Genomic DNA, 22,649 nt, shown 5'->3' on the forward strand with positions numbered 1-22,649 from the left:
AGTTTCCAATGCGGGGAGGTTGTGAGTGACAGCCAGGAGGGATCTATGCTCCTTAGCTCTTTATGGGTGATAGATACTAGGGTTTTGGTACGCCAGGTTATTCAGAGTAGTAAAAATGGAAAGTTTTAACTAGGTGCAGAGGCCCTCCTCATAGGTAAGCAATAGTTGTTGGTTTTGTTGTTTTGTTTTTTTTAAAGCTAAATGTCAGTAAATAGCCTTGTGTAGAAGAGGAAAGGGTGATCCTAATATTTACATATACAAAGATGAGCTCTGAGTTAGATGTTAGGAATGAGATACTCCACATATAAGAGACAAAAACATAAACAAAAACATCACAGGACCAGCAGATGTCAAAAAGCAAATAAGACAAGAATTGCTAAGGAAAATACTTGGAACAAAACAAATCATTGCTTTAGCATCTAAATACTATTATGCCTGTAACATAAACATAGTTCATTTTTGGTTTCCCTTTTCAAAGTGGATGAGAAAACTACAGAGGGTCAACAAGGATAGTCAGAGGAGGAAACAACTTCCATATTAGGAATGGCTAAGTAGCTACAACTGAAGTCCATACAACCATGAGTGCGGTGGAAGAGAGCAATTAATCATGGTCTTTAATTCTCCAAGAAGTAGAGAATTGAACAGATGGCAGGTTAAATGCAAGCAAACATAGCATGACATTCAGAAACTGTAAAAGTGTTTTCAACAAAACATTGAGTGCTACAAGTTTGCATAAGTTCAAAAAATTACTAATTTATTGATTTGCTGAATTTATGGTAGAAAAATGCATATAATGATACCACATATTTCAAGAAGTCCTTGACTGATACCTTAGGAAACAAAACTTTTCTCCAGTATGTTCTCCCAATTCTACATTTGTGTCCTGTTCTGTCTTTTGGTCCCTCTTGTGGCACCTGCTGTTGACTGTAGGTAGTGGAGTACTAAAACAACTATAAAACACTAGCAGAGTTTATGGTGAACATTGATGAGTGTTCTGAAAAACCCTTGGGCAACATGGGGGAAGATAGTGCAGTGTTTAAACTTACTGTAACTGTGTTGGTTTTTACCACGTGAATTCATTATATGAATTTGATCTAAGTTTTAACCCATAAAAATAGTAGCTTATAGAAAAGAAGCATAGCTAAATTTATGTAGAAGTTCATAGTTTATGTCTAATGCTGGATGCAGTACAGAAATTATAATTTCTGAGTGTTTCATTTAAATTACTCCCATTCAAAAGCTATTCCCTCTAGAACAAAGTATGCCTATGCAACATTTCATACTATGAATCCTTTGGATTTGTGCTTTATTTCAGCTGGCTCTTTCAAGGCAGGAGGTAGGTTTGTCACATTTTGTATGGCTGGTGTCAGTGATCAACACCATTACACACACTGTGGTGAGGAATAAGGGTAATAATACACATTCCTAAAATATAGGGAGGCACTAGCACAGCATTTAAGTCCTCCTTTCCAAGGTAAAAGTCAGAACAATGATCATAGTCACTCCACCTCTTTGAAGAGTGCTTACAAAGTTTCTAGAAATATTTCTACCCTTCAAATCATTGCAGCCTTCCCCTGCAGAGCAAAACAACCCTGAGAGCGCTGTACTGTGTTGTCAGTGTTTCCCCTTGGGTTAGCAAAACACAGCAGCCTAGAGAACATTGTCATAGATTATTTCTTAGATCCTGCAGGCATTATAATGGCACAGACTAATGCAGCAGCTGGAAACGCCAGAGAAATTGAGAGTCTCAAGTGAAAAATGAAACTGCAGATGTGGGGGATGTTGAAAATCAGTGGCTGCTTGCTAGCATGTAGTTACTCTGCTTGAAGCCAAATCCACAGACTCCATACCTTCCCTCCCGTTCCTTCCACACCTTCCTAAGTGCAGCAAGTATGTAATGCCCACTAATACCTGCAGATCAGAAAACAGAGGTAATTCTGTGCACCAGAAGCGTTTTCTCTTGTTTAGATTGGATGTTTATGAGAAATCATGCAGTATTTCAAAGTCTGAGTCTTGAATCCGCATACAAGTAAGTTTTCAGACACCTAGTGTCCTCTGAAGTACTACTTCTGTTTATATCCAAAAAAGATTCCTGTAAATATCTTAATTTCTTTTTAGTACATCTTCTATGTGGAGGTAATATGTAATTATGTCATCAATACCAATAATCCTGTCCTTGTCCCAATGATTTGGTGTTTAGCACAGTTAGTTTTTCTTTAGATTCAGTTTCTTCTATACAAAAAACACAGAAGAACAAGACAGGAAATAGCATTTCAGCTCCAATTTTGATAGAGTTTCTTCTCTGTCATCTTAAACAAGCTTAAGGTAAGCCCAGATAGAGACATTCCTATCTGAAACTTATATTTGGTAGGTAAGTATTGTGAATGAGTGTTTTAAAGAATAAAGAAATGTGCTTAAAGAATCTGAGATCATAGTGTTGGGGGGGGAGGGGGGTGGTGCATCACCACAAAATGTGCCAGATTTTTAGGACTTACTGAATGTCTGGCCATTGTATTAGTGTGCCTTTCTGTATTTTTTATAAAGCACTCAGGAAACATGATGTAAATATAAACCTGGTCATCTACATACCTTCTCATATGCATATTCCTAGGGACGCTGGGCTGAAACCCAGGTTTCTCTTAGAGTATCCTGAAAAAAATAAATGGATTCAAAAATGAAAAAGGGATACATGGTAGTAGAGAGTATAAAAAACAAAGAAGTCCTCTATGCTCTTAAATCTGGAATGCAGTAATCACAAGAACCTCATGTATACTCAGGGAAAGAATAAAATTAGAAAATTTTGAAATATTGTATGTTTAGTGCTTTGATGATAAATATTAATTAGGGGAGCTGGTAAAACATATGGCCAGTGACATATGCAAAATTAATTAAGACATTACCAGTTGTAGATTGCAAATTTATGTTCACTAACTAATAAAGAAAACAATATAGGTTAATTTCATTTTTACATCATAGCTATTTTGGAGTTGGGGACTGAAGAAGTTAACGGCAGTACAAGCTGACTGGATTTTGAGTCAGCTTTTGAAAGGGTGGTGCTCTTTCATGTAAAATACTTTCATATAGAAACCAGAGTGCTTTTCAACAGGGTACCACTATCCTGCTGTGAGCATCTTTCTTATAACTACCCAGTATGAAACTGATAGTATGGACTAGATCTTTTGAATTAGTTGGTTTTGTTTAGGAGTCCACTGGGTTGAATTCTGAACTGGGATGTGAACTCCTAAGTTACAAACTAGCTTTGAAGATCACTGTTTCAGGCTTGCAAATTTATTTTAATTTGAGGTAATGAACAGCATTTTCAAGTCTCTAAAGAATCAAAAATTAAACTCTCTACAACTTTATAGTTGTTCAAGAATGTGAACTGCTTCTGTTGAATTTTGATGGCTGACAAAATTCAAAATACAATAAATAACATTTGTCTGACAGCCCCTGCGGTCTTGAAATGAAAGCACTGCCCACACCATGCACCCCACATGTGATGGGGGTGACAATACATTTGTTACAGAACTCACCTGTGTATGAATGGGGGTCATTTGTCTAAGAATTCCAGGTGACTGTCCACTTAAAATCAGCTGCTGTTGAAATTACTGGATATTCAGAAACCCTTGATAAAGTTTTTTAAAGCCAAAGTACAGCTACTAATAGCAGTCTTGTTGCTGAAATGGTGGATGGCATAGCTGCAGCTGTCCTGTTGATGCTTAATAAATGCATAAGTAATAGAGCCAGCAGTACTGAGGTGCAGAAATTCAGTAACTTACTGTGGGATACGTAGCTGCTCAACTCTGTTCACGAAAGACCTTTGGTCTCTTGTTACCACTGGTGTTCTGTTCACTTGCCTTGGCTTTTACACCTCTACAATGCAAAAGAAAGACATGCAAAATAGGTGCCATGTCATGAATAAAGGCACAAAAGTTCATGTTCCTTGCTAACATGGTCAACAAAACTTGAAAGTATATTCTCAGAGTACATCTTCCCTATTTTTTCTGTCAGTCACTTTAGAGTAGGTAAACTCTAAAGAGAGTTTAGAGTTTCTTGAGAGCTTTCATCAGGAAATAAAAGTATTTTATATGGGAAGAGAATCAGTGGCTCCCAGTTCTAAAAAGATACTTGGATGGACAACATGTGTTCATACAAATTTAGGTCTAACTACAGCCCTAAGAAATAACAGAATTTATAAAACCTAGTAGCCACCTGAGATGGCATGGAATTTGCTCTATTTATTTTTTTTTGAAAAGCCCCATTACCTTACTTCACGGCCATGGCTTAGGCTCATGATGTCAGTCTTTTATCTTGCTGACCTTTTATATAGAGATTTGTCAGGGTCCCTCCCCTGCCGTGTAGCCCTGGCAGAGGGGCCCTGAGGGCACAGGCACGGGGTTTCCCTGCCCCTGCTCAGCCTCGTTCCCATGGGTTGGTTTGTGTTCCCTGCGCGGGCAGAAGGACCCTCAGCCCAGACTGTGAGGGTTCCTCTGCAGAGCCCCAGCCGTGCGGCTGGGGAAATAAACATCTCTGAAACATCTAGCAAGAATCCGTCCATATATATTTCTTTTCCACGGGACTCCTGGTTTGATATATGCATGTTACAGTAATCCCTGCTGTAACAGAGATTATCATAGATTCATTTAGGCAGGGAAAGACCTTTAGTATTATTGAGTCCAACAGTAAACCTGACACTGCCAAGTGTTTTGCTTGATGTAGAGCATCTCTCACTTCTTTGAAACAAATAGTTTTCATTATCAGCACAATACAGTTGTTTTTCTCGATACAGGCTGAACAGTCAAAAGAAGAGCAGAAACAAGGTTTAAGTGCTGAGAAATTGATGAGGAAAGCTTCTAAGGATGTGTGCCGGCTACGGGAGCAGAGCCAGAAGGTGCCACTGCAGGTGCAGTCATTCAGGTACGGCCTGTTCTGCTTATCATGCTCTTTTTAATGTAGTGAAGTAACATGAACTATTTCTAGGTATAATCAGACATGCCCTGTAGTATTAGTAAAAGTCCACATGGTTTTGACTTGTGTCTCGGTTTTGAAAGACAGGTGTCTGCTAAGGAAGGCAGAAGCCCCCCTTGAAGTGGCAGATATAACCCCTTTTCCCTCTAAGTTATTATATTTTGAAATCAAGGGCCTTTAGGCAAAGATGTGGGAAATAGGAATAACAGTTCTTTACTATATATATACATACATATATATATATATATATACATACATATATATATATATATATATGTATATAACCAGTCAAACAAAACAACAACAACTCTGGCAGTAACAGCAAACAATCACAAACCCAGTCCCAGCCTTCTCGGCTGTCAGGCCCTTTCCCCTCGGGTGCAGTTCCGCTCGCAGCCGGCAGGGGCGCTGGCGGCTCCCGGTGAGCAGGGCAGGTGCGATGGTTCCCCCGCGGCTGCAGGGGGCGCTCCGGAGCGAGCTCGGGAAACACGCGGGCAATGGCGGCCTGGGATCCCGGGAAGGGATGGAACAAAGGCTTCACAAACCCCTGGGCAGCCGATCCCGGACTCTCAGGAACAGCAGGCTGGAAACGGCAGGCTGGAACGGCAGGCTAGAGCAGCAGGCTAGAGCGGCAGGCTGGAGCGGCAGGGACAAGCACAAATCCCGGGTGGCAGAGGAGGTGTATCCAGATGGGAAAACCCCACGGATGCCCAGGCAAGCAGGGCGAGCAGAGCTACAGCGTAGCGAAAGCTCGAAGCAGCAGCGGGGCTGGGCAGCCACAGCTCGGCCTCCAGCAGGGCAGGGAAAGCGGCTTTTGGGGTCCCGGCGTTGTTTCCAGCAGGAAGAAAAAGCTGCCAAAAGAAAGAAGCAGCAGCTCCTTTCTCTGCAGCTTCTCTCTCCGGACGCTCAGAGCGAACTGCCCCCACACCCAGGTGTAGACAAAGGAGTAGCCAGGCCCGCCCCACCCCCCTTTTTGTCTTTCTTAAGTACAGCTATTTGTCCCCTAGCAACATGCATATGGGAGAAAATTCCTTTAACAGGAAAAAAAAACTAAGACTAAACTAAAACCCCAACAACTTGCCAGAAACATCACACATTTCTAAAATGGCTCTAAGTTGGAGTTTCAGAAGACCAGGCCTTAGTGACCTGCTCCTGTGGCAGTTCAGAGCGTGGTGAGGAAGTGGAGTGTCAGACCCCTGTGTGACATCTGCTGTAGGCGGGCACGGTGTGACTGTTGCCGTGGCTCACCTCACCCACAGAAGGTTGACGGGGGGCTTTAAGTCATGGGAGCTCTTCCAGTGATAGTAGGGGCCTGAAGTAAATCAGTGCTCAAGGAGAAGTAGGACAGATACAGCTCATCAGGAAACTCATTAACCACTACTTGTGCCTTGCTCAAGACTTAGTGTTAAAGAAAGATCTTGAGACCATCCTCTGTTTTGTTTCCTTTCTCCTTTTGGTTGCAAAGCAACCTATTACTTGAAGCAATTAATGAAGTGTTCTTGCTTAGCATAAGCCAGAATGAACACTTGTTATCTTAACCCTTAATTCTAACTGGTCTAAATTCCTAAAAGACTGGCCAGCTTACAGCCTGGAGGCCATGCTCCTATATAAAAATAAATATAAATCTATTGATTGAAAAATATGGTGCTTGCTCTTGCACATAGAAGCAGTACTGCAAGTTAATTTGGTTTGTTGTGTCAGTTAATGCACATTTTTAAAGTTTGAATTTTGGATTCCTTTATAGGAAATTTAAATCAGCTGCTAATAAATGTGAGACTTTTTTTCCTTTTTTTAAATCATCTTTTGTGAGCAGTTGGAGAAATCCATAAGCAAGTAGGGGCCTGTGAGGCAGCATGTCTTGCAAACCACAGCTGTAAGTGATGCAGAATCAAAGCAAGAGAGAAAGGAAAGGGGTTCCTCAGCAAAGATGTGCTACAGCTAAGTTATTTATCTTCAGTTTGAAATTCAGAGCATCTTGAAGATTTCACTTTCTGTGCATGTCTTGAGAAGGGCTTTTGGTTGGTGCTGGTCATTTAACAGTCATCTCAGACAGACTGCTGCCCAAATCTACAGGAACATGTAAGACTGCTCAAAACATCATTTCCCTGCAAGAAGGGTATCAAAAGGCTCCATTGTCCTTTATTTTCTAGTCACCACACAACTAGGAAGAGAAAGCCAGTTTAGGCTGATTTTGCTCTGAGCTATTCTTTTTTATGGGAACTCAAGCTTCACCAGTGGAAAACATGGTTTAGTCTTCTGGATAAATACTGACCTCCTGAGGCTGAATTGTACATGCCCTGCTAGTTGGACTTGTTAGAGTGCTGTGGCCTCAGACTAATCACAGAGCGACATTTTTAAAGCTCTCAAGAAGAATGACTCTTCTGAGATTGAATTTTTAAGCCCCCAATACTTCTCTTCTGCTTTCTAGCCTGCTAGTAGGCAAACCTGTGTAAACTTGTTATGCTTCAGTAATGTCTCAGTTCATAGGTGACAGAAATGGTAACAGCACAGGGGAAGCAACTGGAGAATGGGTTGACAATTTTTCTCTGAGTCTTGCCCAGACACAACTATTCCCCCCTTGCCCTTTTCCCATGTCAGGATAAAATGATTTATTTTTTCTTCTCATCCCCCCCACCGAAAATATCATCATAGGAAATTCAGTGACTGGAACAATATTTCAGTCATACCATTGCAGTTATTAATGAAATACTGATGTTTTTTCTGTTTCAAAACTGGAACTGCTTTTTACATAAAACTGCCTAAGAAGGTAATTGTGTCATTTGTTGTAAATTTGTTGTAAATAAATTTTCTGTATATTTTCCAAACCTGTGTTTTAAAGAAGTATGCTCTAACCTTAGCAACTCTACAGCAGATGACATTGCAGTCATGCAACAAATGGTAAAGAAATCCCTTGTTTTCTTTTCTGATTCAGGGAGAAGATAGCATACTTCACAAGAGCAAAGATCAGTATACCAGCCCTTCCAGCTGATGATGTATAATTACGCATTTTCACTGAAGTGTTTTTCCACTTGTTCATATCTTTTCAGATGAGCTTTGTAGTTCCAGTGATGTGCTTTCAAAGATCTTCTATTTTACATTCACTATTGAGATGTTTATTTGTAAAATAGAGTGAACTGAATTGTTGTAAGCTTAAAACACAGCAAAAAACCCCAACAAACAGAAAACCAAAGTAGATAAATTTCGGTATACTGATGCTGATTTTGTACAGTTTGTGTGTATTGCATCTGTGTTTTTATTTTGTAAAGATGGAACAAAGGCAGTACTAAGCATGTGTCCTGTTGAACTGCACTGTGTTGAGAAAAATTATGTTCAACAGACAATTGTTTATCTTTTCACTATTTTCATGTGAGCAGACTGTGAAGATGGCTGTTCTGCCATGCAATACTTTTGTACAAGAGTGTAACTTCTATAGTTTAAAGTTAACCACAAGCATAAGCGCCTTTCCAAAACATCCAGGCTGCCTCACAACAGCTGCTGATTAGATTCATCACCCATGTTGTAATTTTGTTTCTGAAAATAAATTTCTTCTGGTTTGTTTTTTAATACTTTGTAGGAAGACACAGAGTTCAGAGTTTAGTTTTGTGAATGTACAGTACTTTAACCTGCACTAAAAGGTTTCTTGCATCTGCGGGAGAGTGAGAAAGGCAAGGCAGACAAGTAACCCTAAAAATTTACTTTGAGACTACCAAAAGGGGCAGCTGCTTTCTGAACAGGATGAATCAAATTCATAATACCAACACTGAAACTGAAATAGTTATACCCACTGTGCACTTAAAAATGAGAGTTTCTCTCTGTTAATCGTTTGTCCTTAGGGGGCTCTCTGATTGCCAGCTAGGAACACATGAAGGAGTGTGCTAGGTTTACAGATCTGAAGATGCTTCATTAAAGGATTCGTACCAGAAAAAAAATTTCTCACATGCTAACTCAGATATCAGAAGTCCTGTTGGTAAGGTAAACCCTTTCTGAAAAAGAAAAGCTCCTGACTAGAAATCTGCACAAATTTTGGTACAGTAAATAACAATTCTTAAAATATACAATTGACCCTGTATGCAGTTGGGGGTGCACAGGTTTAATGAATAGATGTGAACAGCTTGTTTCAAATATGTCTTACGTGCTTCTTCCTAGCAGGCTGCTTCATCAGAAGGCAACTTGGATGCCCTCTGTACATTGGCTGTAGGTGTTCAAGCAGTCCTGTCTTGGTAAAGCAATTGGGGTCATCTTCCATGGGTACTGTGTAAGTAGGTGGACATTGCAGAGAACAGAAATTTTTCATTTTCTACTTAGTTTGTTGCACTCAGATGTATTTCATTCACTGGCTGCAATTTTCTTCCCCAAGCAACAAGCCACATTGCATGGACTTCATCTTTCAGAAGTGCTATAATTACTGGTGAGCAAATGGAAACAATATAACCACAATATGGTAGCAGCTGTCTTAGATTCAAAGTGACAATTCTGTGATGACAGGTCTGTGTAACACCCAAAGGTTTTCTTATGCACAAATACAACAGTTCACTGAAATATAAAGCCAAACATGCTATTTTGAGCAAGATGACTGATTGAACATCCATTATGAATGCCCCATTTGTTTTTTGTGTCTTGGGTTTGAGATAACATTCATGTTTGAAAGGTCAATTTTAAAAAAGCTGGAATTATTTAATGTAGAGGTGAAATGAAGGTTGACAGTTTCAACTTCTCAATTTGATTATATAAGTTGTTTGTAGAATGATGTTTAGAGGTCTACTTTATGATTTTTCTTTTATTTATTTACAGTCTTATTTATGTTCTGTTTAATATAGTTCAGTTCTGGCCATAAAAATATTTGTCACTAAGGATGCTATTCTGAAAAATACTTAGAGGTATCTAAATTTTAGTCCAGTTAGTTGGTTTTTCTCAAATGTTGAATAGTTTTCCAAAAAAAAGTATTATTGTCTGATTTGTAAGCATAAGGTGAAGTCAAAACTTGAGTATTGCTGGCTTCAGCTTACAAAACTCCTTTAAATGAGAGACTTAGACATATTCATGCTCTTCATTTTCCAGATTGGTAAAGTTGAACATATTTATAGGCAGCTTTTAACAATTCCGGGTTTGGAGTTTGGGGTTTTTTACTAATTCAACGTGTCACACTTGAAACACTCAATAGAATAAGCTAAAATAACACATACAAATAAACTCCTGTCAGTTTAAAGTGATAAATATTACTCTTGAAGTGAAATCTACCCTGCACAGCAGGGTGTAACGAATGTAATTAGTTCTATTGCCAGGTACCAATGTCACTGCAGTTGCATATATCAAAATGTAAATATTACTGGTACAAGAATATTTAGCCAAATGAGCTAGGTTTAGCAGAAATTGTAATAGAACACAAATCAAATAATTTTAAGATTATTTTTCTTTTTACTATTGCTATGTTTATACTGTATTAAATATCAAATGCTCAGGACTGAACTAAATATTTAATCAGGTTATATTCTGAATGTGTTTCTGTTCTAATTTTGTCTGTAAGAGTATGCAAGTACATTACATAGATTAACTTGTCTCTGCACTTTTCATATGTTTCAGTGATTGGAAAATACATTTTTTTTTAACAAAGCTCTTTTCTAGACCAGTGTTTTATTTAATTCTTTTATTGCTCTTCTGTCTCTTTATATGGTCTTTGCAGAAACAGATGGCTGCTACAGCTTTGTCAATGTAAAATCATGGCAATTTATAGAAAGTTCACATCAATCACTGACAGTGCTAAGGATAAGTTATATGGAAACTAATTCATATACTTGAAGTTAGTTCTTTACATTCATGAAGGAAAAACTGCACCAGCAATGAACACGGTTGAGTCTCCTCCAGACAACATCTCATTATTGCCCAGAAATACTGGGTGTCCTTAGAGAGAGAGAGAGATTGGACAGGGATAGAGGTGGTCATATTCTCTCTCTCCCTCTCTCTCACAATTGAGAATCTGGCATTATGTGATGTTATGTCTGAGAACATTTAGTTTACTGTAAATGATACAGGCCCAGCAAACTTCATTCAAGGTTGTACTGCATTAGGTTTTCATAATGCATGTTGAACTGGTGCTACAAACTCTTTCAGACTTCAAGTAATATTATTTTGTAAAAAATACATAGTTTAAAGCAGCCCCAGTAGGAGTTCTGCAATTTAAAATATGGTCAAGTCTCCGTGCAGGCCTAGAGATTAAAATTTTTATACTCACTCCCCCAAGTTATACAACAAAACCAAAATCTGACATTTATCAGACTTGGAAGAAATACAGTGGTGGCTTAGATTGCCATAGCTCATCAATTCATGTAATTAAAAGTGGAAATAAGTAGTGATTAAAGGAACTACTTGGTAAGAAAGAATCCCACCCCTGATCTTGTAAACAGTAACCTGTCTGTTCAGCAGGTCTGTCTCTCTTACTGTAACACAAGCAAGAAGTCAGAAAACCTGGTATCTGCCCTTTTTTAAGTCTTCCATTTCCAATTTCCAGATGCCGATGGGCATCTTGTATATCTGCCACTGCTGCTGCTGTAGTAAGTGATGATCAGATGATAAGCAGATTGTAGAGAGGAGTAGAGATCCCCCTAGAACTAGAAAAAATCCACCAACCCAATCACTGAACAGTGCATCCCCTATTGCCCATCTGGGCAGAATCTCTGTGATGTCATCATTCCAAATCTCCTGGATTATAGTATAAGCAAGGGACAGAGTCTCCAGCTATCATCTGGAGTATTCTTCCAAGTAGTAAGAGCTTTTTTTTATCTTCTGCTCTGTATTCTCCATCTTTAGGCAGTCCAAACCAGGACCGGAGATCACAAGGCTCAGAAGTCATAGTCCATTTATGTAGCTACTAAAGTAATGGAAATCTTGAATTCTAGGAAAGAATAAAAATCTTTAGACTGTGTTCCTACATCCTTTGCCAGAGTCCCATGCTCCAAGCTCTGGTGCATTTATGTCTAAGTTGAGATTTTTCCAGCCTGGTAAGTAGTTACAGGTAGCAGTTAAAATCCATCCTAACACAGACAACAGAAATCCAGCTAACAGTCCAACAGTAGCCTATGTCCATTTGCCAAGTTCGTTTTTTGCAGTCATAGAAGCACCAAGCAATTCACTTTTGCAGGCACTGTTCTGCTCAGTTCTTTGTCATGCTCTGTCATACATAAGCACAAGTTAAAACAATGCTCTATGAAGCATGAAATACTTCTCCCCTCCCTCCTGCTTTTTGTTGCCTGGTTCCATGTGCAGTGTTTGGGGGACTGGGAGGTGGCACGGTAAACCAGTAGCAGAAGGGTGTGGCCACAGCTGGGCTCACTTTTCATTAGTTTTTGGTTTGTTTTTTTCAAGAAAAGCATATACTTGTTTTTCCATCAATCAGCTAAAGCATTACAGCAGTTTTGCTAATTTTGGCATCTCCCAGTTTAAGTTTTAATACCACACTGATGCACTTCCACTTAGACCAAATAACACTCTCTGCTTTGTGGCCAGTTAAATGCCATGTTTAAAGTCAAATATACAGCAATATCTTCCAAACATGAGTGAATGGAACTTGAGGGATCTTGGATAGGATGCATAATGACTCAAGACCAGTGTCAGAGGAAGATAGATGCACTGGCTTTTAAAGCAGCATTTCTCAGCCTATTTTTGGCGCATAAAGTATGCAGGTGCCAGAAACTCTTAGAGTAACTTGTATGGGCAGTCTAATGTGGCAGACTGGGGAAACACAGCTTGCTGGGTCTGAGCACCCACACCATCACACCCCATGCACAAAAAGACAGTTGCAAAGCTTGCTACAATTTCAGAAACCTACTATTCCAAATACACAGAAAAACCATTTGATGCACTGCAGGTATTCAGACTGTTTAGGACAGGAAATCTCCTCTAAGTTCGTACGTCACTGCATCAGTCAAGTGGAAAATTGCAACAGGGAGTCAAACTTCAGGGCTTATTTCATTGGCTACATAAAAAAGGAAGCACATTTTGGTTAAAATCCAAGCTGTAAGAGAACATGCATATTCATTTTCAGGCTTTTACAGTGCAGTTAAGAAAGCAGAAGCACCTTTTCTGTGCAGTCTCTGAAAACTTCAGTGTTTTGCTGCAATACAGTTTTAAGCAGTTCCACAGGTGAGAAAACACACCACCTTCCAATACCAGTTTATGGAGAAAACAGACAAATTTAGGAAATCAGCTAGGTAACAAAGAGTCCTTTGAATTACTACCGGAACAAGCTTCTGGCTTGCACTAGGGTTTGGAAAAGATAGGGCAGTATTTCTGTACTGCTTAAAACCTTCCATTTTAAGGCCTAGTTTCAGTTTCCAAGCGTTGACACTGATCCTGCTGCTCTGCTACTGCATAATGGACCGAAGACGGGTGGACTTCAGTTGAACAGATTGTGCAATTAAGTAGGGATCCTCCTAATATAAGACAAAATCCAGCAAGCCAGCCAACAAACAATGCTTCCCCAAAATCCCACCTGGGAACAATATCTGGTATATTCTCATCCCAAAATTCCTGGACTGTGGAATGGGCAACCCAGGAAACTGGGACAATAGCTGTAATCCCTGATATCCAGAAAAGCATTCCTCCAAACAGCAACAACCGTTTCTTTTGTTCCTGTTGTCTTTCACCAATTTTCAAACAGTCCAACCCAAATCCTGAGAGCAAGAGGCCCAAAATCCCTGATCCATTGGAAAAAAACATCAAAATCCTAGAAATCCTGAGCTCTGGAGGCAAGGCTAGGAAAGAATCAAAGTCTTTGCATTGCATTCCACCTTCTTCCTGTACAACACAAGCTTGCCAGAGTCCCATAGTCCAGATCTCCAGTTCATTTAGTTCCAAGTTAAGATTTTTCCACTGGGGTAGATAGGTGGTGAGACAGGACAGGACCCATCCCAACAGAGAGACCAAAATGCCACTTAATTGCATCACTGGTTGATAGACTAAGGCCATTGTAAGAGCAGAGTTCTGAAAGCTTGAGGAGAAAGGTTTCCCCAGCAGTTCTGTACCAACTGCTACCTTGAGTGATGGTGGAAGCTGTGATGATTTTAGGTCTCTGCTGCCCCAAATATAAGCCCTTGCTATTAACCCTTTGCAAGCTCTGAAACACTTTTTTGTTCTTCACGAATATAAAGTTTCACATAAAGGACGAAGGACTTCACTAAACCATGAGTTAGGTTTTCCGATAAGGATTTGATCTGTTACCTTCCAATTTGCTTGGTAAAATTATATCCCAATGCCTCATGATTACAAGCCTGAGGATGAACAAAGAGGGCTCTATGACCCCTCACCCTAAAACACAACAGAAATCTTTGTGCTTCAATACGGATTAATTAGATTTTAAGTGGTGATAAAAAGGCAGCTCTGTGTGCAACAGGACTTCATTGTAATAGCTAAATTTGAGATTTCAGGGATGTAAATCAAGGCCTTGTAAAGAAAGGTAGACTGTTTGCCTATAATCTTTATTCTTAGACTTCCTCAACATACATAATGGCTTATCTTCCACTGCCCTGTTTTATGTCCCCAGCACTGTAAAAGACGCTTTGTAAAAGATCCTTATGCTTCACATTTTCTACATTCATTTCTTTTAAAATGGGCTTTGTTTTGACTGACTCTTAAGGGGAAAAGGAGACGGGTATGGTGAAAGTACCGTAGGAAATGAAATCCTAGACATCCCCTCCACCATAATGAACCCAGGCAGATCATCAGCCAGCGTAAACTTTACCTGCCCCAGGACTTCAGCAACACCACGGTAGCAGCTTACACCAGCTCAGTGTCCCCTTTCCTAAAGCCCATGTCCCAGATGGCACACAGTGTATTCACTTAGTAACTAACAACATTTGGCACTCAATGCTCCCTGGGCCAGGAATGCCTAGTACACCTTTCTGATCAAAGCAAGATACCATTATGCCATTACCCCATTAGGAAACCCTGCTTTTTCCTGCTCTCATGTCAGCTAACCTTGTGCTTGTCCACAGGGTCAGAAGGAGAACATCTGTTTGCTGTTTCCCTTCCCACATGTAACAGCACAGCCTGTCTGGGAAGGAGCTGAGCAGCATGAACACATCCACATGACTATGACCCAGAGATGTTTTCCAGTAATTTCCTAGATGTGATAATGTGTTTATCGGTATATTTTAATTCTCAGTTGTTCAAGATGGATTATGTGATGGGAAAACATAACATTGCTTTTGAAGGTTTCCAAAGTCCTGAAGGATATCATTAAGAACTGTCACTGTGAGATGATCTCTTCTTCCTCATTTTTATAGAGAGTCTTAATTTCAAACCCTTGGGTTTCTCCTGTCACAAGCTGTGAAGAACCAATACAAAAACCCCAGAAAGATGATCTATCTCCCTTTTTCTTGTGTACCAACCCATTAATTCGACAGTTTATACTTGATCAAAAAATTACCATACACAAGACCAGAAATCACCGAGGGTATAACTGACAACACTGGGAACAAATTGTCACAAGCAAGCCTGTAACTTTGGCCATCCACTAGGCAAAAGAAAAATGAGACAGATCAATCCCGTGTTCATTCATTCATTCTCCAGACTGTATTTTCATATTCGGCAGTGTCGTTTCTCTCCCCTTTCTCTGTTCAGAGCAGGAATGCTAGTTCTGGAAATCCTTATGACTTTCAATGAGAATCTCCATAACGCCGTTTGAATAATATTTAAGATAAAACAACCATGATTTAGGAGTGATTCTGCCCCTTCAGGGGTTACATGCTTATCTGACTTTAAAATCACAGTTACTGAAAGAGTATTATGGAAGCCTGTTGCACTTCTCTTGACTGTGTACATTCAATATTTTCTTCTCTGCTCGTAATTCCAACAGTCAGTATAGTCTGAGAGCACACCATCAGGCCTGTGAAGTCCATGCATTTTGCAAATGTTAGCTACAACTGGCTATACTAAAGGCTATACTAGCCTATACTAAAGGCTATACTAGCATTTAAATTTTAGCCATCAGAAGCACTGGGACTGCTGCATTAGTAAGATCTGCCAATTAAATTCTGGACTTTATTATTAATGATGCACTAACTTAGAGCAAGAAAAGCTTCCTTACACTATTCTGGATAAGATTATATGCAATCCTTATTCTTCTGGAGGGGAGAGGAAGGTAACACTTGCCTTGGCACTAAGATAGTGACAAGGTCTGGAATGCCTTTACTTGGAACTTCCTGCTCTTATGAAAAATCACAGCTGAACTATGTACATTCTCAGGTCAGTCACTGCCTTAGTTCTATCTTCCTTGTCTTTCTTTCACCCTTTTTCTCCCCACTGTTACTTCTTTTCTCTCACATCTAAAAATGTCTCATCCCCAGAATAATTGTATTTGGTAGACTTGTGCCTACACAGAAAGTGACATGTCAGAATGACTGAAAAGCCTAAGGGGCTAGATTTGGGCTCCCATCTGTTTCTGTCCTACTGCTCAGGGCAATCTGAAACATAAGCCCAGGGTTTACAGTTATACTGCCATAACAAAAAACATCTGCCAGCATCTGCACAGCCTGAAACAACAGATCATCTTAAGGTGTTTCAGTGGAGATGGCCACTGAAAGATGGCTCCCAGGCCAGTGGGGCAGGGAAGGTGCCTGACAGGGACCTCTGCAGACAGTGGCAGGGGGCCCATGCACAAGAGGGCCGCTCCAGGACAGCTCTGGCCCTTGTCTTCGCCACTGCTCCCCTTGTCAGCCTCTGCAGCAAGGATGGTGCTTGTGCAACACAGACTTGTCAAGAAGAAAAGGAAAAGCAGGTACAGCTATCACTGACCAGTGTGCTTTCAGGTAAGGAAGGTGAGGATGGATTTAGAGGGAGTTTTGACAGGGTTTAGAGCATTTTTTTCCCTGTTCCTTTTTCCCTATGAAGTCTGAGGTATGTAACAAAGAGGGATACCAGCCTACAGAGGCCTACACAGGTAAAATAATGCCTGTGAAGAATATAGCACAGGTCATGATCAAGTTCATACAGGTTCAGTAATACTTTTCAAGCCCTGGAGATAACATCATTCATTCAAACTAGCTCCAAGCATCATTTTTCAAATTGACTTTGACTAGACTAAAGCAGACTCAGGGTGGTCAGTGTGCATATCATTTTATGCAGTTAAGTGCATTAAGTTTCTACTCCCCATAAAATCATTTTGGGCTGCACACAAGGATTCTGAATCTCACTGCAAGTGGTACATATTCTCTTTAAAAGCTACACTGACTCTTCTGGGAACCTCCACAGCCAGAGATATAGATACACAAATACTTTACCCCCTGCAAAGAGTAGTAGAGAATTGTTGTCTGTACACAGCTCTGCAGCCCACACAATTATCCCAATGTTTAATGGTCAGCAAGTGGAAAGAAATACCAGGTTCAGCACTTTGGGATCTGATTAGGCAATTTAATCCCACAAAAGCAGAATTATGAGACTGGCTCTTTCCTACACTTTCAGTTCCTTTGTAAAGCATGTTCATGTTGTGGGCTTGTTTATTCTCCTCCAGTGGCCCAAAAAGTGTGTTCATCTGTGAAGTACAATTGTCCCCAGTAGCATTGCCCAGACACTGCTGTAGCTTTTGCTAATTTGAAGATAGTCCTGGAGTTTCATAAAATATTTTTTTGTTGCTCACTGAAATATCAAGTATTCTCATGAATCATTCACAGGTCTCTCAGTTTTAGATTCCCGTCTTACAGACACATATGCAAAGAGCTAGGGTATAGATTTTCTATAGCTGAATCTTAGTTACAGTCAGTAGAACAGCTGCTGTCAGAAGTTGGCAAGGCAATGTCTTCAGCATCTTACGATGAGTGACTTAATTCATTCACCTTGGCAGTCTTTTGCTTTCCACCTTATTGCTTGAACTGAAAGTTATGAGAGTTAACATTTTCTTACTTAACTAAGAACCCATTTCTTTGTGATGCTGGAGCATCTTTTGGGTTTGCATAGCCAATGTGCTCTTCAGTGAAACCACAGGAACACCAAGCAAAGAACACAACCCATACTGCTATCCATATTGACTTACTCTAGCGTGCATTTAAGTGAGATTTGAGATTATGTGTATTGGTAGAGCTTAAGGTTTCAGGGTGCTTCAGAGAGCATCACAGTACAGAAGTTAACCTTTCCCTGAGTATATATCTGTGTGTCTATATGACTCCTGAGAGTCATAAACTTTGCAAGAGAGTGCCACCTTTTGACCTCCTAATGAAGTGGACTAATCTAAATTTTCTTTATTTATTCATAAAGTTACTGTGGTGGTTCTCCTGCTTGAGTCATCTTTGTTTCCCTCACTGAAATTACAGTACCAAGTTAGACACAGCCTCACACAGAGCTAGAAGGGTAAATGAAGTGCTCATGTAAAAAGTTCAGTGAATCAAAGCAACACAGTGTCCATAGTACTTCCCACTCCAATGTATGAGTGGCACTTGTTAGACTTCAGCTTGAACCCTAGTGCAATCCATAACAGCAACCTCTAATTATGGGCACTTAGAAGCCATTGTGAAAGCAAGTAAGAGGCAATATGCAGAGGGGTAAGCCAGTTATGAAGATAATGACAATTTCCATCTTGAAAAGGGACAAGAGAGTAACTTTAAACACATACAGTTAGCTCATGGTGTCGTTAACTTTCACAAAAAACCTAACTCAACATTTAGAGGTGATGATTTATAAGATCACATTATTTTTTTCTGTGTTACATCTGAAGACACTGCCCCTCGGTGAATGCTAGGACACTGCTAGAGCGAAGTCACAAAGTCAAACAACTGAATATTTTGTGGAGATGTTAGAGCAGAGACAAAGAAAATTATCACAAAGGCCTCAATGCCTCTTCAGATCCATCCCCCACCCCCCCCAGTGTAGGCAGTGAGGACACCCCAGCAGTGCAGCCCCTGCAGATGGCTCCACACTGCTGGTGTGCCAGGGCCAGCGCAGAGACAGCAGGGCAGAGCTGGGCTGAGCGCAGCAGGAGAAGGTGAGGACTCAGCACCTTCAGCAGAGCCAGGAAGGGGCTGCAGTACCCTCTCAAGTGGGAAAAGGGCACAGCCATCGCTGTCCTGATTTCAAAAGGGCATGTTCCCTGCTTTTCAGTATTGCAGGGACTGCCCAAACCTGCATACCTTCCCTCTTCAAACACTGGATGTAATTCATTAAGCAACTTTAGCAAGAGCCTGTTATATATGCAAAAGAAATGTACTTCTGTGATTGAAAGACCTTGTTAGCAGTTTCACGTCTCTAAGATCAATCAAAAGCTTGAAATAGGATGTCACGTAGAGCTAATGGTAGTTGCACAAAATCTAGAAGGGAAAGGCACTGAAAGAGTCAAGCACAGCAACATGAAACTGCTGATTTCTGCTTTAGGGACTTATTCAAAAGATTGAAATGAGAGAGGGTAGATTTGCCATCATTATACTGGAAGAATAAAGAATGCTTTAAGGCTCAGTACTTCCACCTTTGCAAAACTTTTCTATCACCATCCCCATCCAGACTTCAAAGTGAGGGTTGACTGGGTTAGAAAATTAGCCTTACTCTTCAGGGGACTATTTTTGATATACTGTCAATACAGGAGATTACTGTAAGTATGAAAACTCATGTCACTTGAGCAGTGATTGGAATGTGATTTCCTTGAATGATGGAAGTCTAAGAAACTAATTTCTGAGCTGTGAAATGTATGGGCTTCTTTATCACTATGCATCCCTTATTGGGAGATTCTGGTTTAATAGAGTGTTACAGATATATATTTCTATAATGCTTTTCATTTCACATCTGCAGACAATTATTATAATAAGCTTTCTTTCATTTCTTAAGATATGTTTCTTATTACCAGTAAACTTATGAGAAATTATTTGTAGTTCCCAGTTGAACCTACATAGGAACTGTTACTGCACGACAGTTAGGATTACAAAGATGATACAGACTTGTTAACCATAAATTAGAAGACTGCACACACCTTTTAACAGCAATCTAGCCAGAACATAAAAGAAGCTGTAAGTGAAGGAAGTGTGGGGCACCTATTGCATTCTGCTCATCTGCCATATTGAGATTTGGGGGGAACGGAGGAAAGCAGCTGAACAAATTTATCGTTGTTTGAAATATGATTGTTCCTTAGATTCTAGTGGATTAAATTGGTTTTACTCTTTACCTTTTAAGGTTCAGAGAGCTAGGAAATGCAGAAAGGGAAGATCTTTCCTCAAAAGTAATTGTTCTCTCTCACATGGTGATATCTTTTTAGTTAAAAAAACAAAAAACAAGTAACACCAAAAAACTCAACCAACCGAAAAAACAAAAAAGCTTTTCTTCCCTTTCTTCCCTCACAGGATTTCATCAGAATTTAAGTATCCCCCCACTAATGAAATCTAAGCAAACCTATAGTTTAAAGGGTTCATAACATCCTGTCATTAACAAATCAAAGCACTAACATTTTCAGTATTGGTTAAAGCTTAAATATACACTTTACTGTTGTCCTCTGCCACCTTCATCCTCACCCCTTCTCTCTACTCACTCTCACCTTCCCTACTTTACATCAAAAAAAGCTGAAAGGCTCATCAGGTTCCTTCAGCAGGGCAGTGAGGATGGAGTCAAGCAGAGGTGCCCATGGCTACTCTGGTGGAAAGAATAGGTACAGGAGGGAAGGCAGGTCAGCAGTTTCCTCCCTTCACTTCACCAATTGTGGCCACCCAGCAGCATCCTCAGATGTCAAACACTACCCACAGAGGTGAAAGGGATGATGCACAATATTCAGCACATATAATGCCCCATGTACTGCAAAACATGGTATAGCTGAGACAAGCAAGGAGTTCCAAAGAACGTTGCATCGGTAGATTGAGACAATGTCTGCGCACATTTCATATCAACCCAGAGAGAGAGAAATCCTGGAGACTTCTAATATCATGCCTCTGCAGTGGTTACGTGATAGTTGTTTCTATTTTTACTAATTGATGATGACTATCGTGGAAAGGTACTAAGTATCTGCTGCAAAATATGACACGTTTTCCGAACATGTTTGCATAGAGGTGAAGGCTACTTCCATCCACAGATTCAACCATTTAAACAGAGAATGCTTCATCCTAAATGAAAGACAGTGAAGAAGCTTTGGTTCTGACTGCAGGAAAACAATTGTGAAGATGATTAAAATTGTTATTCCCCAGTATGAAAATAACCAGTGCTCACTTGAGCAGGCATTGCTTTTGATCCTTTGGCCTGTCACAAGAGTCTACTTTTAATTTGCACAGTACCCAGGAAGAGATACTGAGATAGTCACTATTTTGGAATATACTCAAGTCTTTGTATTATTTTGTGCAAAATTCCATGTAGAAAAAAGGAAGCAGCTGCATGAGTTAAAGGACTGTACAAAGACATGTTACTGAGCTTGGTATACACCTGCAAAGCTACATTCGCTCATACAAGAAAAGCAGTACTATGCCAGGACAAGCCAAAATTTTTATCTAGCCCAGCAGAAAAAGAATATAAAAACATTGTAAGGATAGATTGCTGTTGTCTCCATCCTACAGTGTAAAAATCTCTAAGTCTGGAATTTAAATCTAACTTTAGGACAAAAGTTTCGTTGAAATCTTCCCTGAAGTTGAAAATATTGTGAACAATGCCATCATGTTGGTATGCTGGCATTTTGGTGTCTGCATTTTGGAGTCTGCATTTTGGCAACAAGAACTCTAGCCCTAGAAATAAAATGGAAGAAAGTGAATTATCTCTCCAGTGGTCTGCTTGAAGTCTAGTATCTTCCACTGTAAGATATGATCTAAAAATCACTTGGTTTTTCTTCTTAATGGGAAGGATACACTCCCAAGTGGACGTACAGATGAGTTTCCTGTAATATTCTGCCAGATGCACAGATGGCATGAGATGAGGAAAGTGCTCCTTGCATCAAGTGTGTGACGATTTTCATAAAGTATAGCTTCAGTGGTTAGGAGCAATACATCTGTACTCATTTAAAACTCCTTTATACTACAGCATATTATCATGCTTCTCTTTATCTAATTATCACTTCTCCACAGGACAATGATCACAGAATTTTCTGCTGTTGTGGTAGATGGAAAAATGGGGCATTTTATCCAAGAGTGCAAGTGAATTTCACTGTCTGACCCATATGTCCAGTTACACAGACTGTAACCCACAGGAACACCACTGACAGCAGGGTGCCGAAATGTTTTTAACCAGGGGAGTTTCCCCACAAAGGTGAATTAAGTCACCTCTAGCTTCCATACAAATTCAAAGAATCAGTAAAAGTCACTTTTGTCCATCTCTGTCTTACAAGACAAAATAAAGCAAATGACAACCAATAGACAGTTATTTAGCTTTCCTTTAAAAAAAACCTCTGCTGACAGAATAAACACAGGATTCCTAAGCAACCTGTTTTAACGAAGCGCTGGATTATGGATCATATTTCCTAAGGCCATGTTCATGTTCTCACATTCCGTCCTCCTTTCTTAAGCAACAGCACTTAGTGGTGAATATGCTAGAATAGCCTGAGTTGGAAAGGATCCACAAGGATCATCAAGTCCAGGTCCTGGCCCTGCACAGGACAACACCAAGAATCACACCATGTGTCAGCAAGATGGGCACTGCTTTCTTACAAACAACTTTCCTCTTGTTGCAATACCTTAAAGGAAGTACCATTTTTTTGTAGTCATCATTAAATCACAGCTTATGATTTGCTGTAATTTTTAATTCTG

At 40.0% G+C, this 22,649-nt stretch overlaps 2 protein-coding genes and 1 pseudogene across 3 annotated transcripts in view; 1 reads left to right on the top strand and 2 right to left on the bottom strand.

Moving 5' to 3' along the window:
- Positions 1-7,967, top strand: part of WWC2 (WW and C2 domain containing 2) — a gene marked incomplete at both ends in the record, with an annotated part of 93,736 nt that extends 85,769 nt beyond the window's left edge. The window contains 2 exons of the mRNA XM_082282650.1: positions 4,790-4,917; positions 7,901-7,967. Of these exons, the coding sequence (XP_082138776.1) occupies positions 4,790-4,917; positions 7,901-7,967 (195 nt within the window). The remainder of the gene's footprint in view (positions 1-4,789; positions 4,918-7,900) is intronic.
- Positions 7,968-11,421: 3,454 nt separating this feature from the next.
- On the bottom strand, positions 11,422-13,274 carry LOC309573222 (claudin-22-like; annotated as a pseudogene). The gene is made up of 2 exons: positions 13,200-13,274; positions 11,422-12,039 (listed from the first exon to the last, which is right to left on the bottom strand). The product of its transcript is annotated as a claudin-22-like (transcript).
- A 1-nt stretch (position 13,275) lies between these two features.
- On the bottom strand, positions 13,276-13,929 carry LOC309572844 (claudin-22-like; the record flags this gene model as incomplete). Its single annotated transcript, XM_082281325.1, has 1 exon — positions 13,276-13,929. One exon carries the CDS (start codon positions 13,927-13,929, stop codon positions 13,276-13,278), a length of 654 nt encoding a protein of 217 aa, XP_082137451.1.
- Positions 13,930-22,649: the final 8,720 nt, after the last annotated feature.

This window comes from Coloeus monedula, assembly GCF_965178545.1.
Source record: "Coloeus monedula genome assembly, chromosome: 5".
NCBI lineage: Eukaryota > Metazoa > Chordata > Aves > Passeriformes > Corvidae > Coloeus > Coloeus monedula.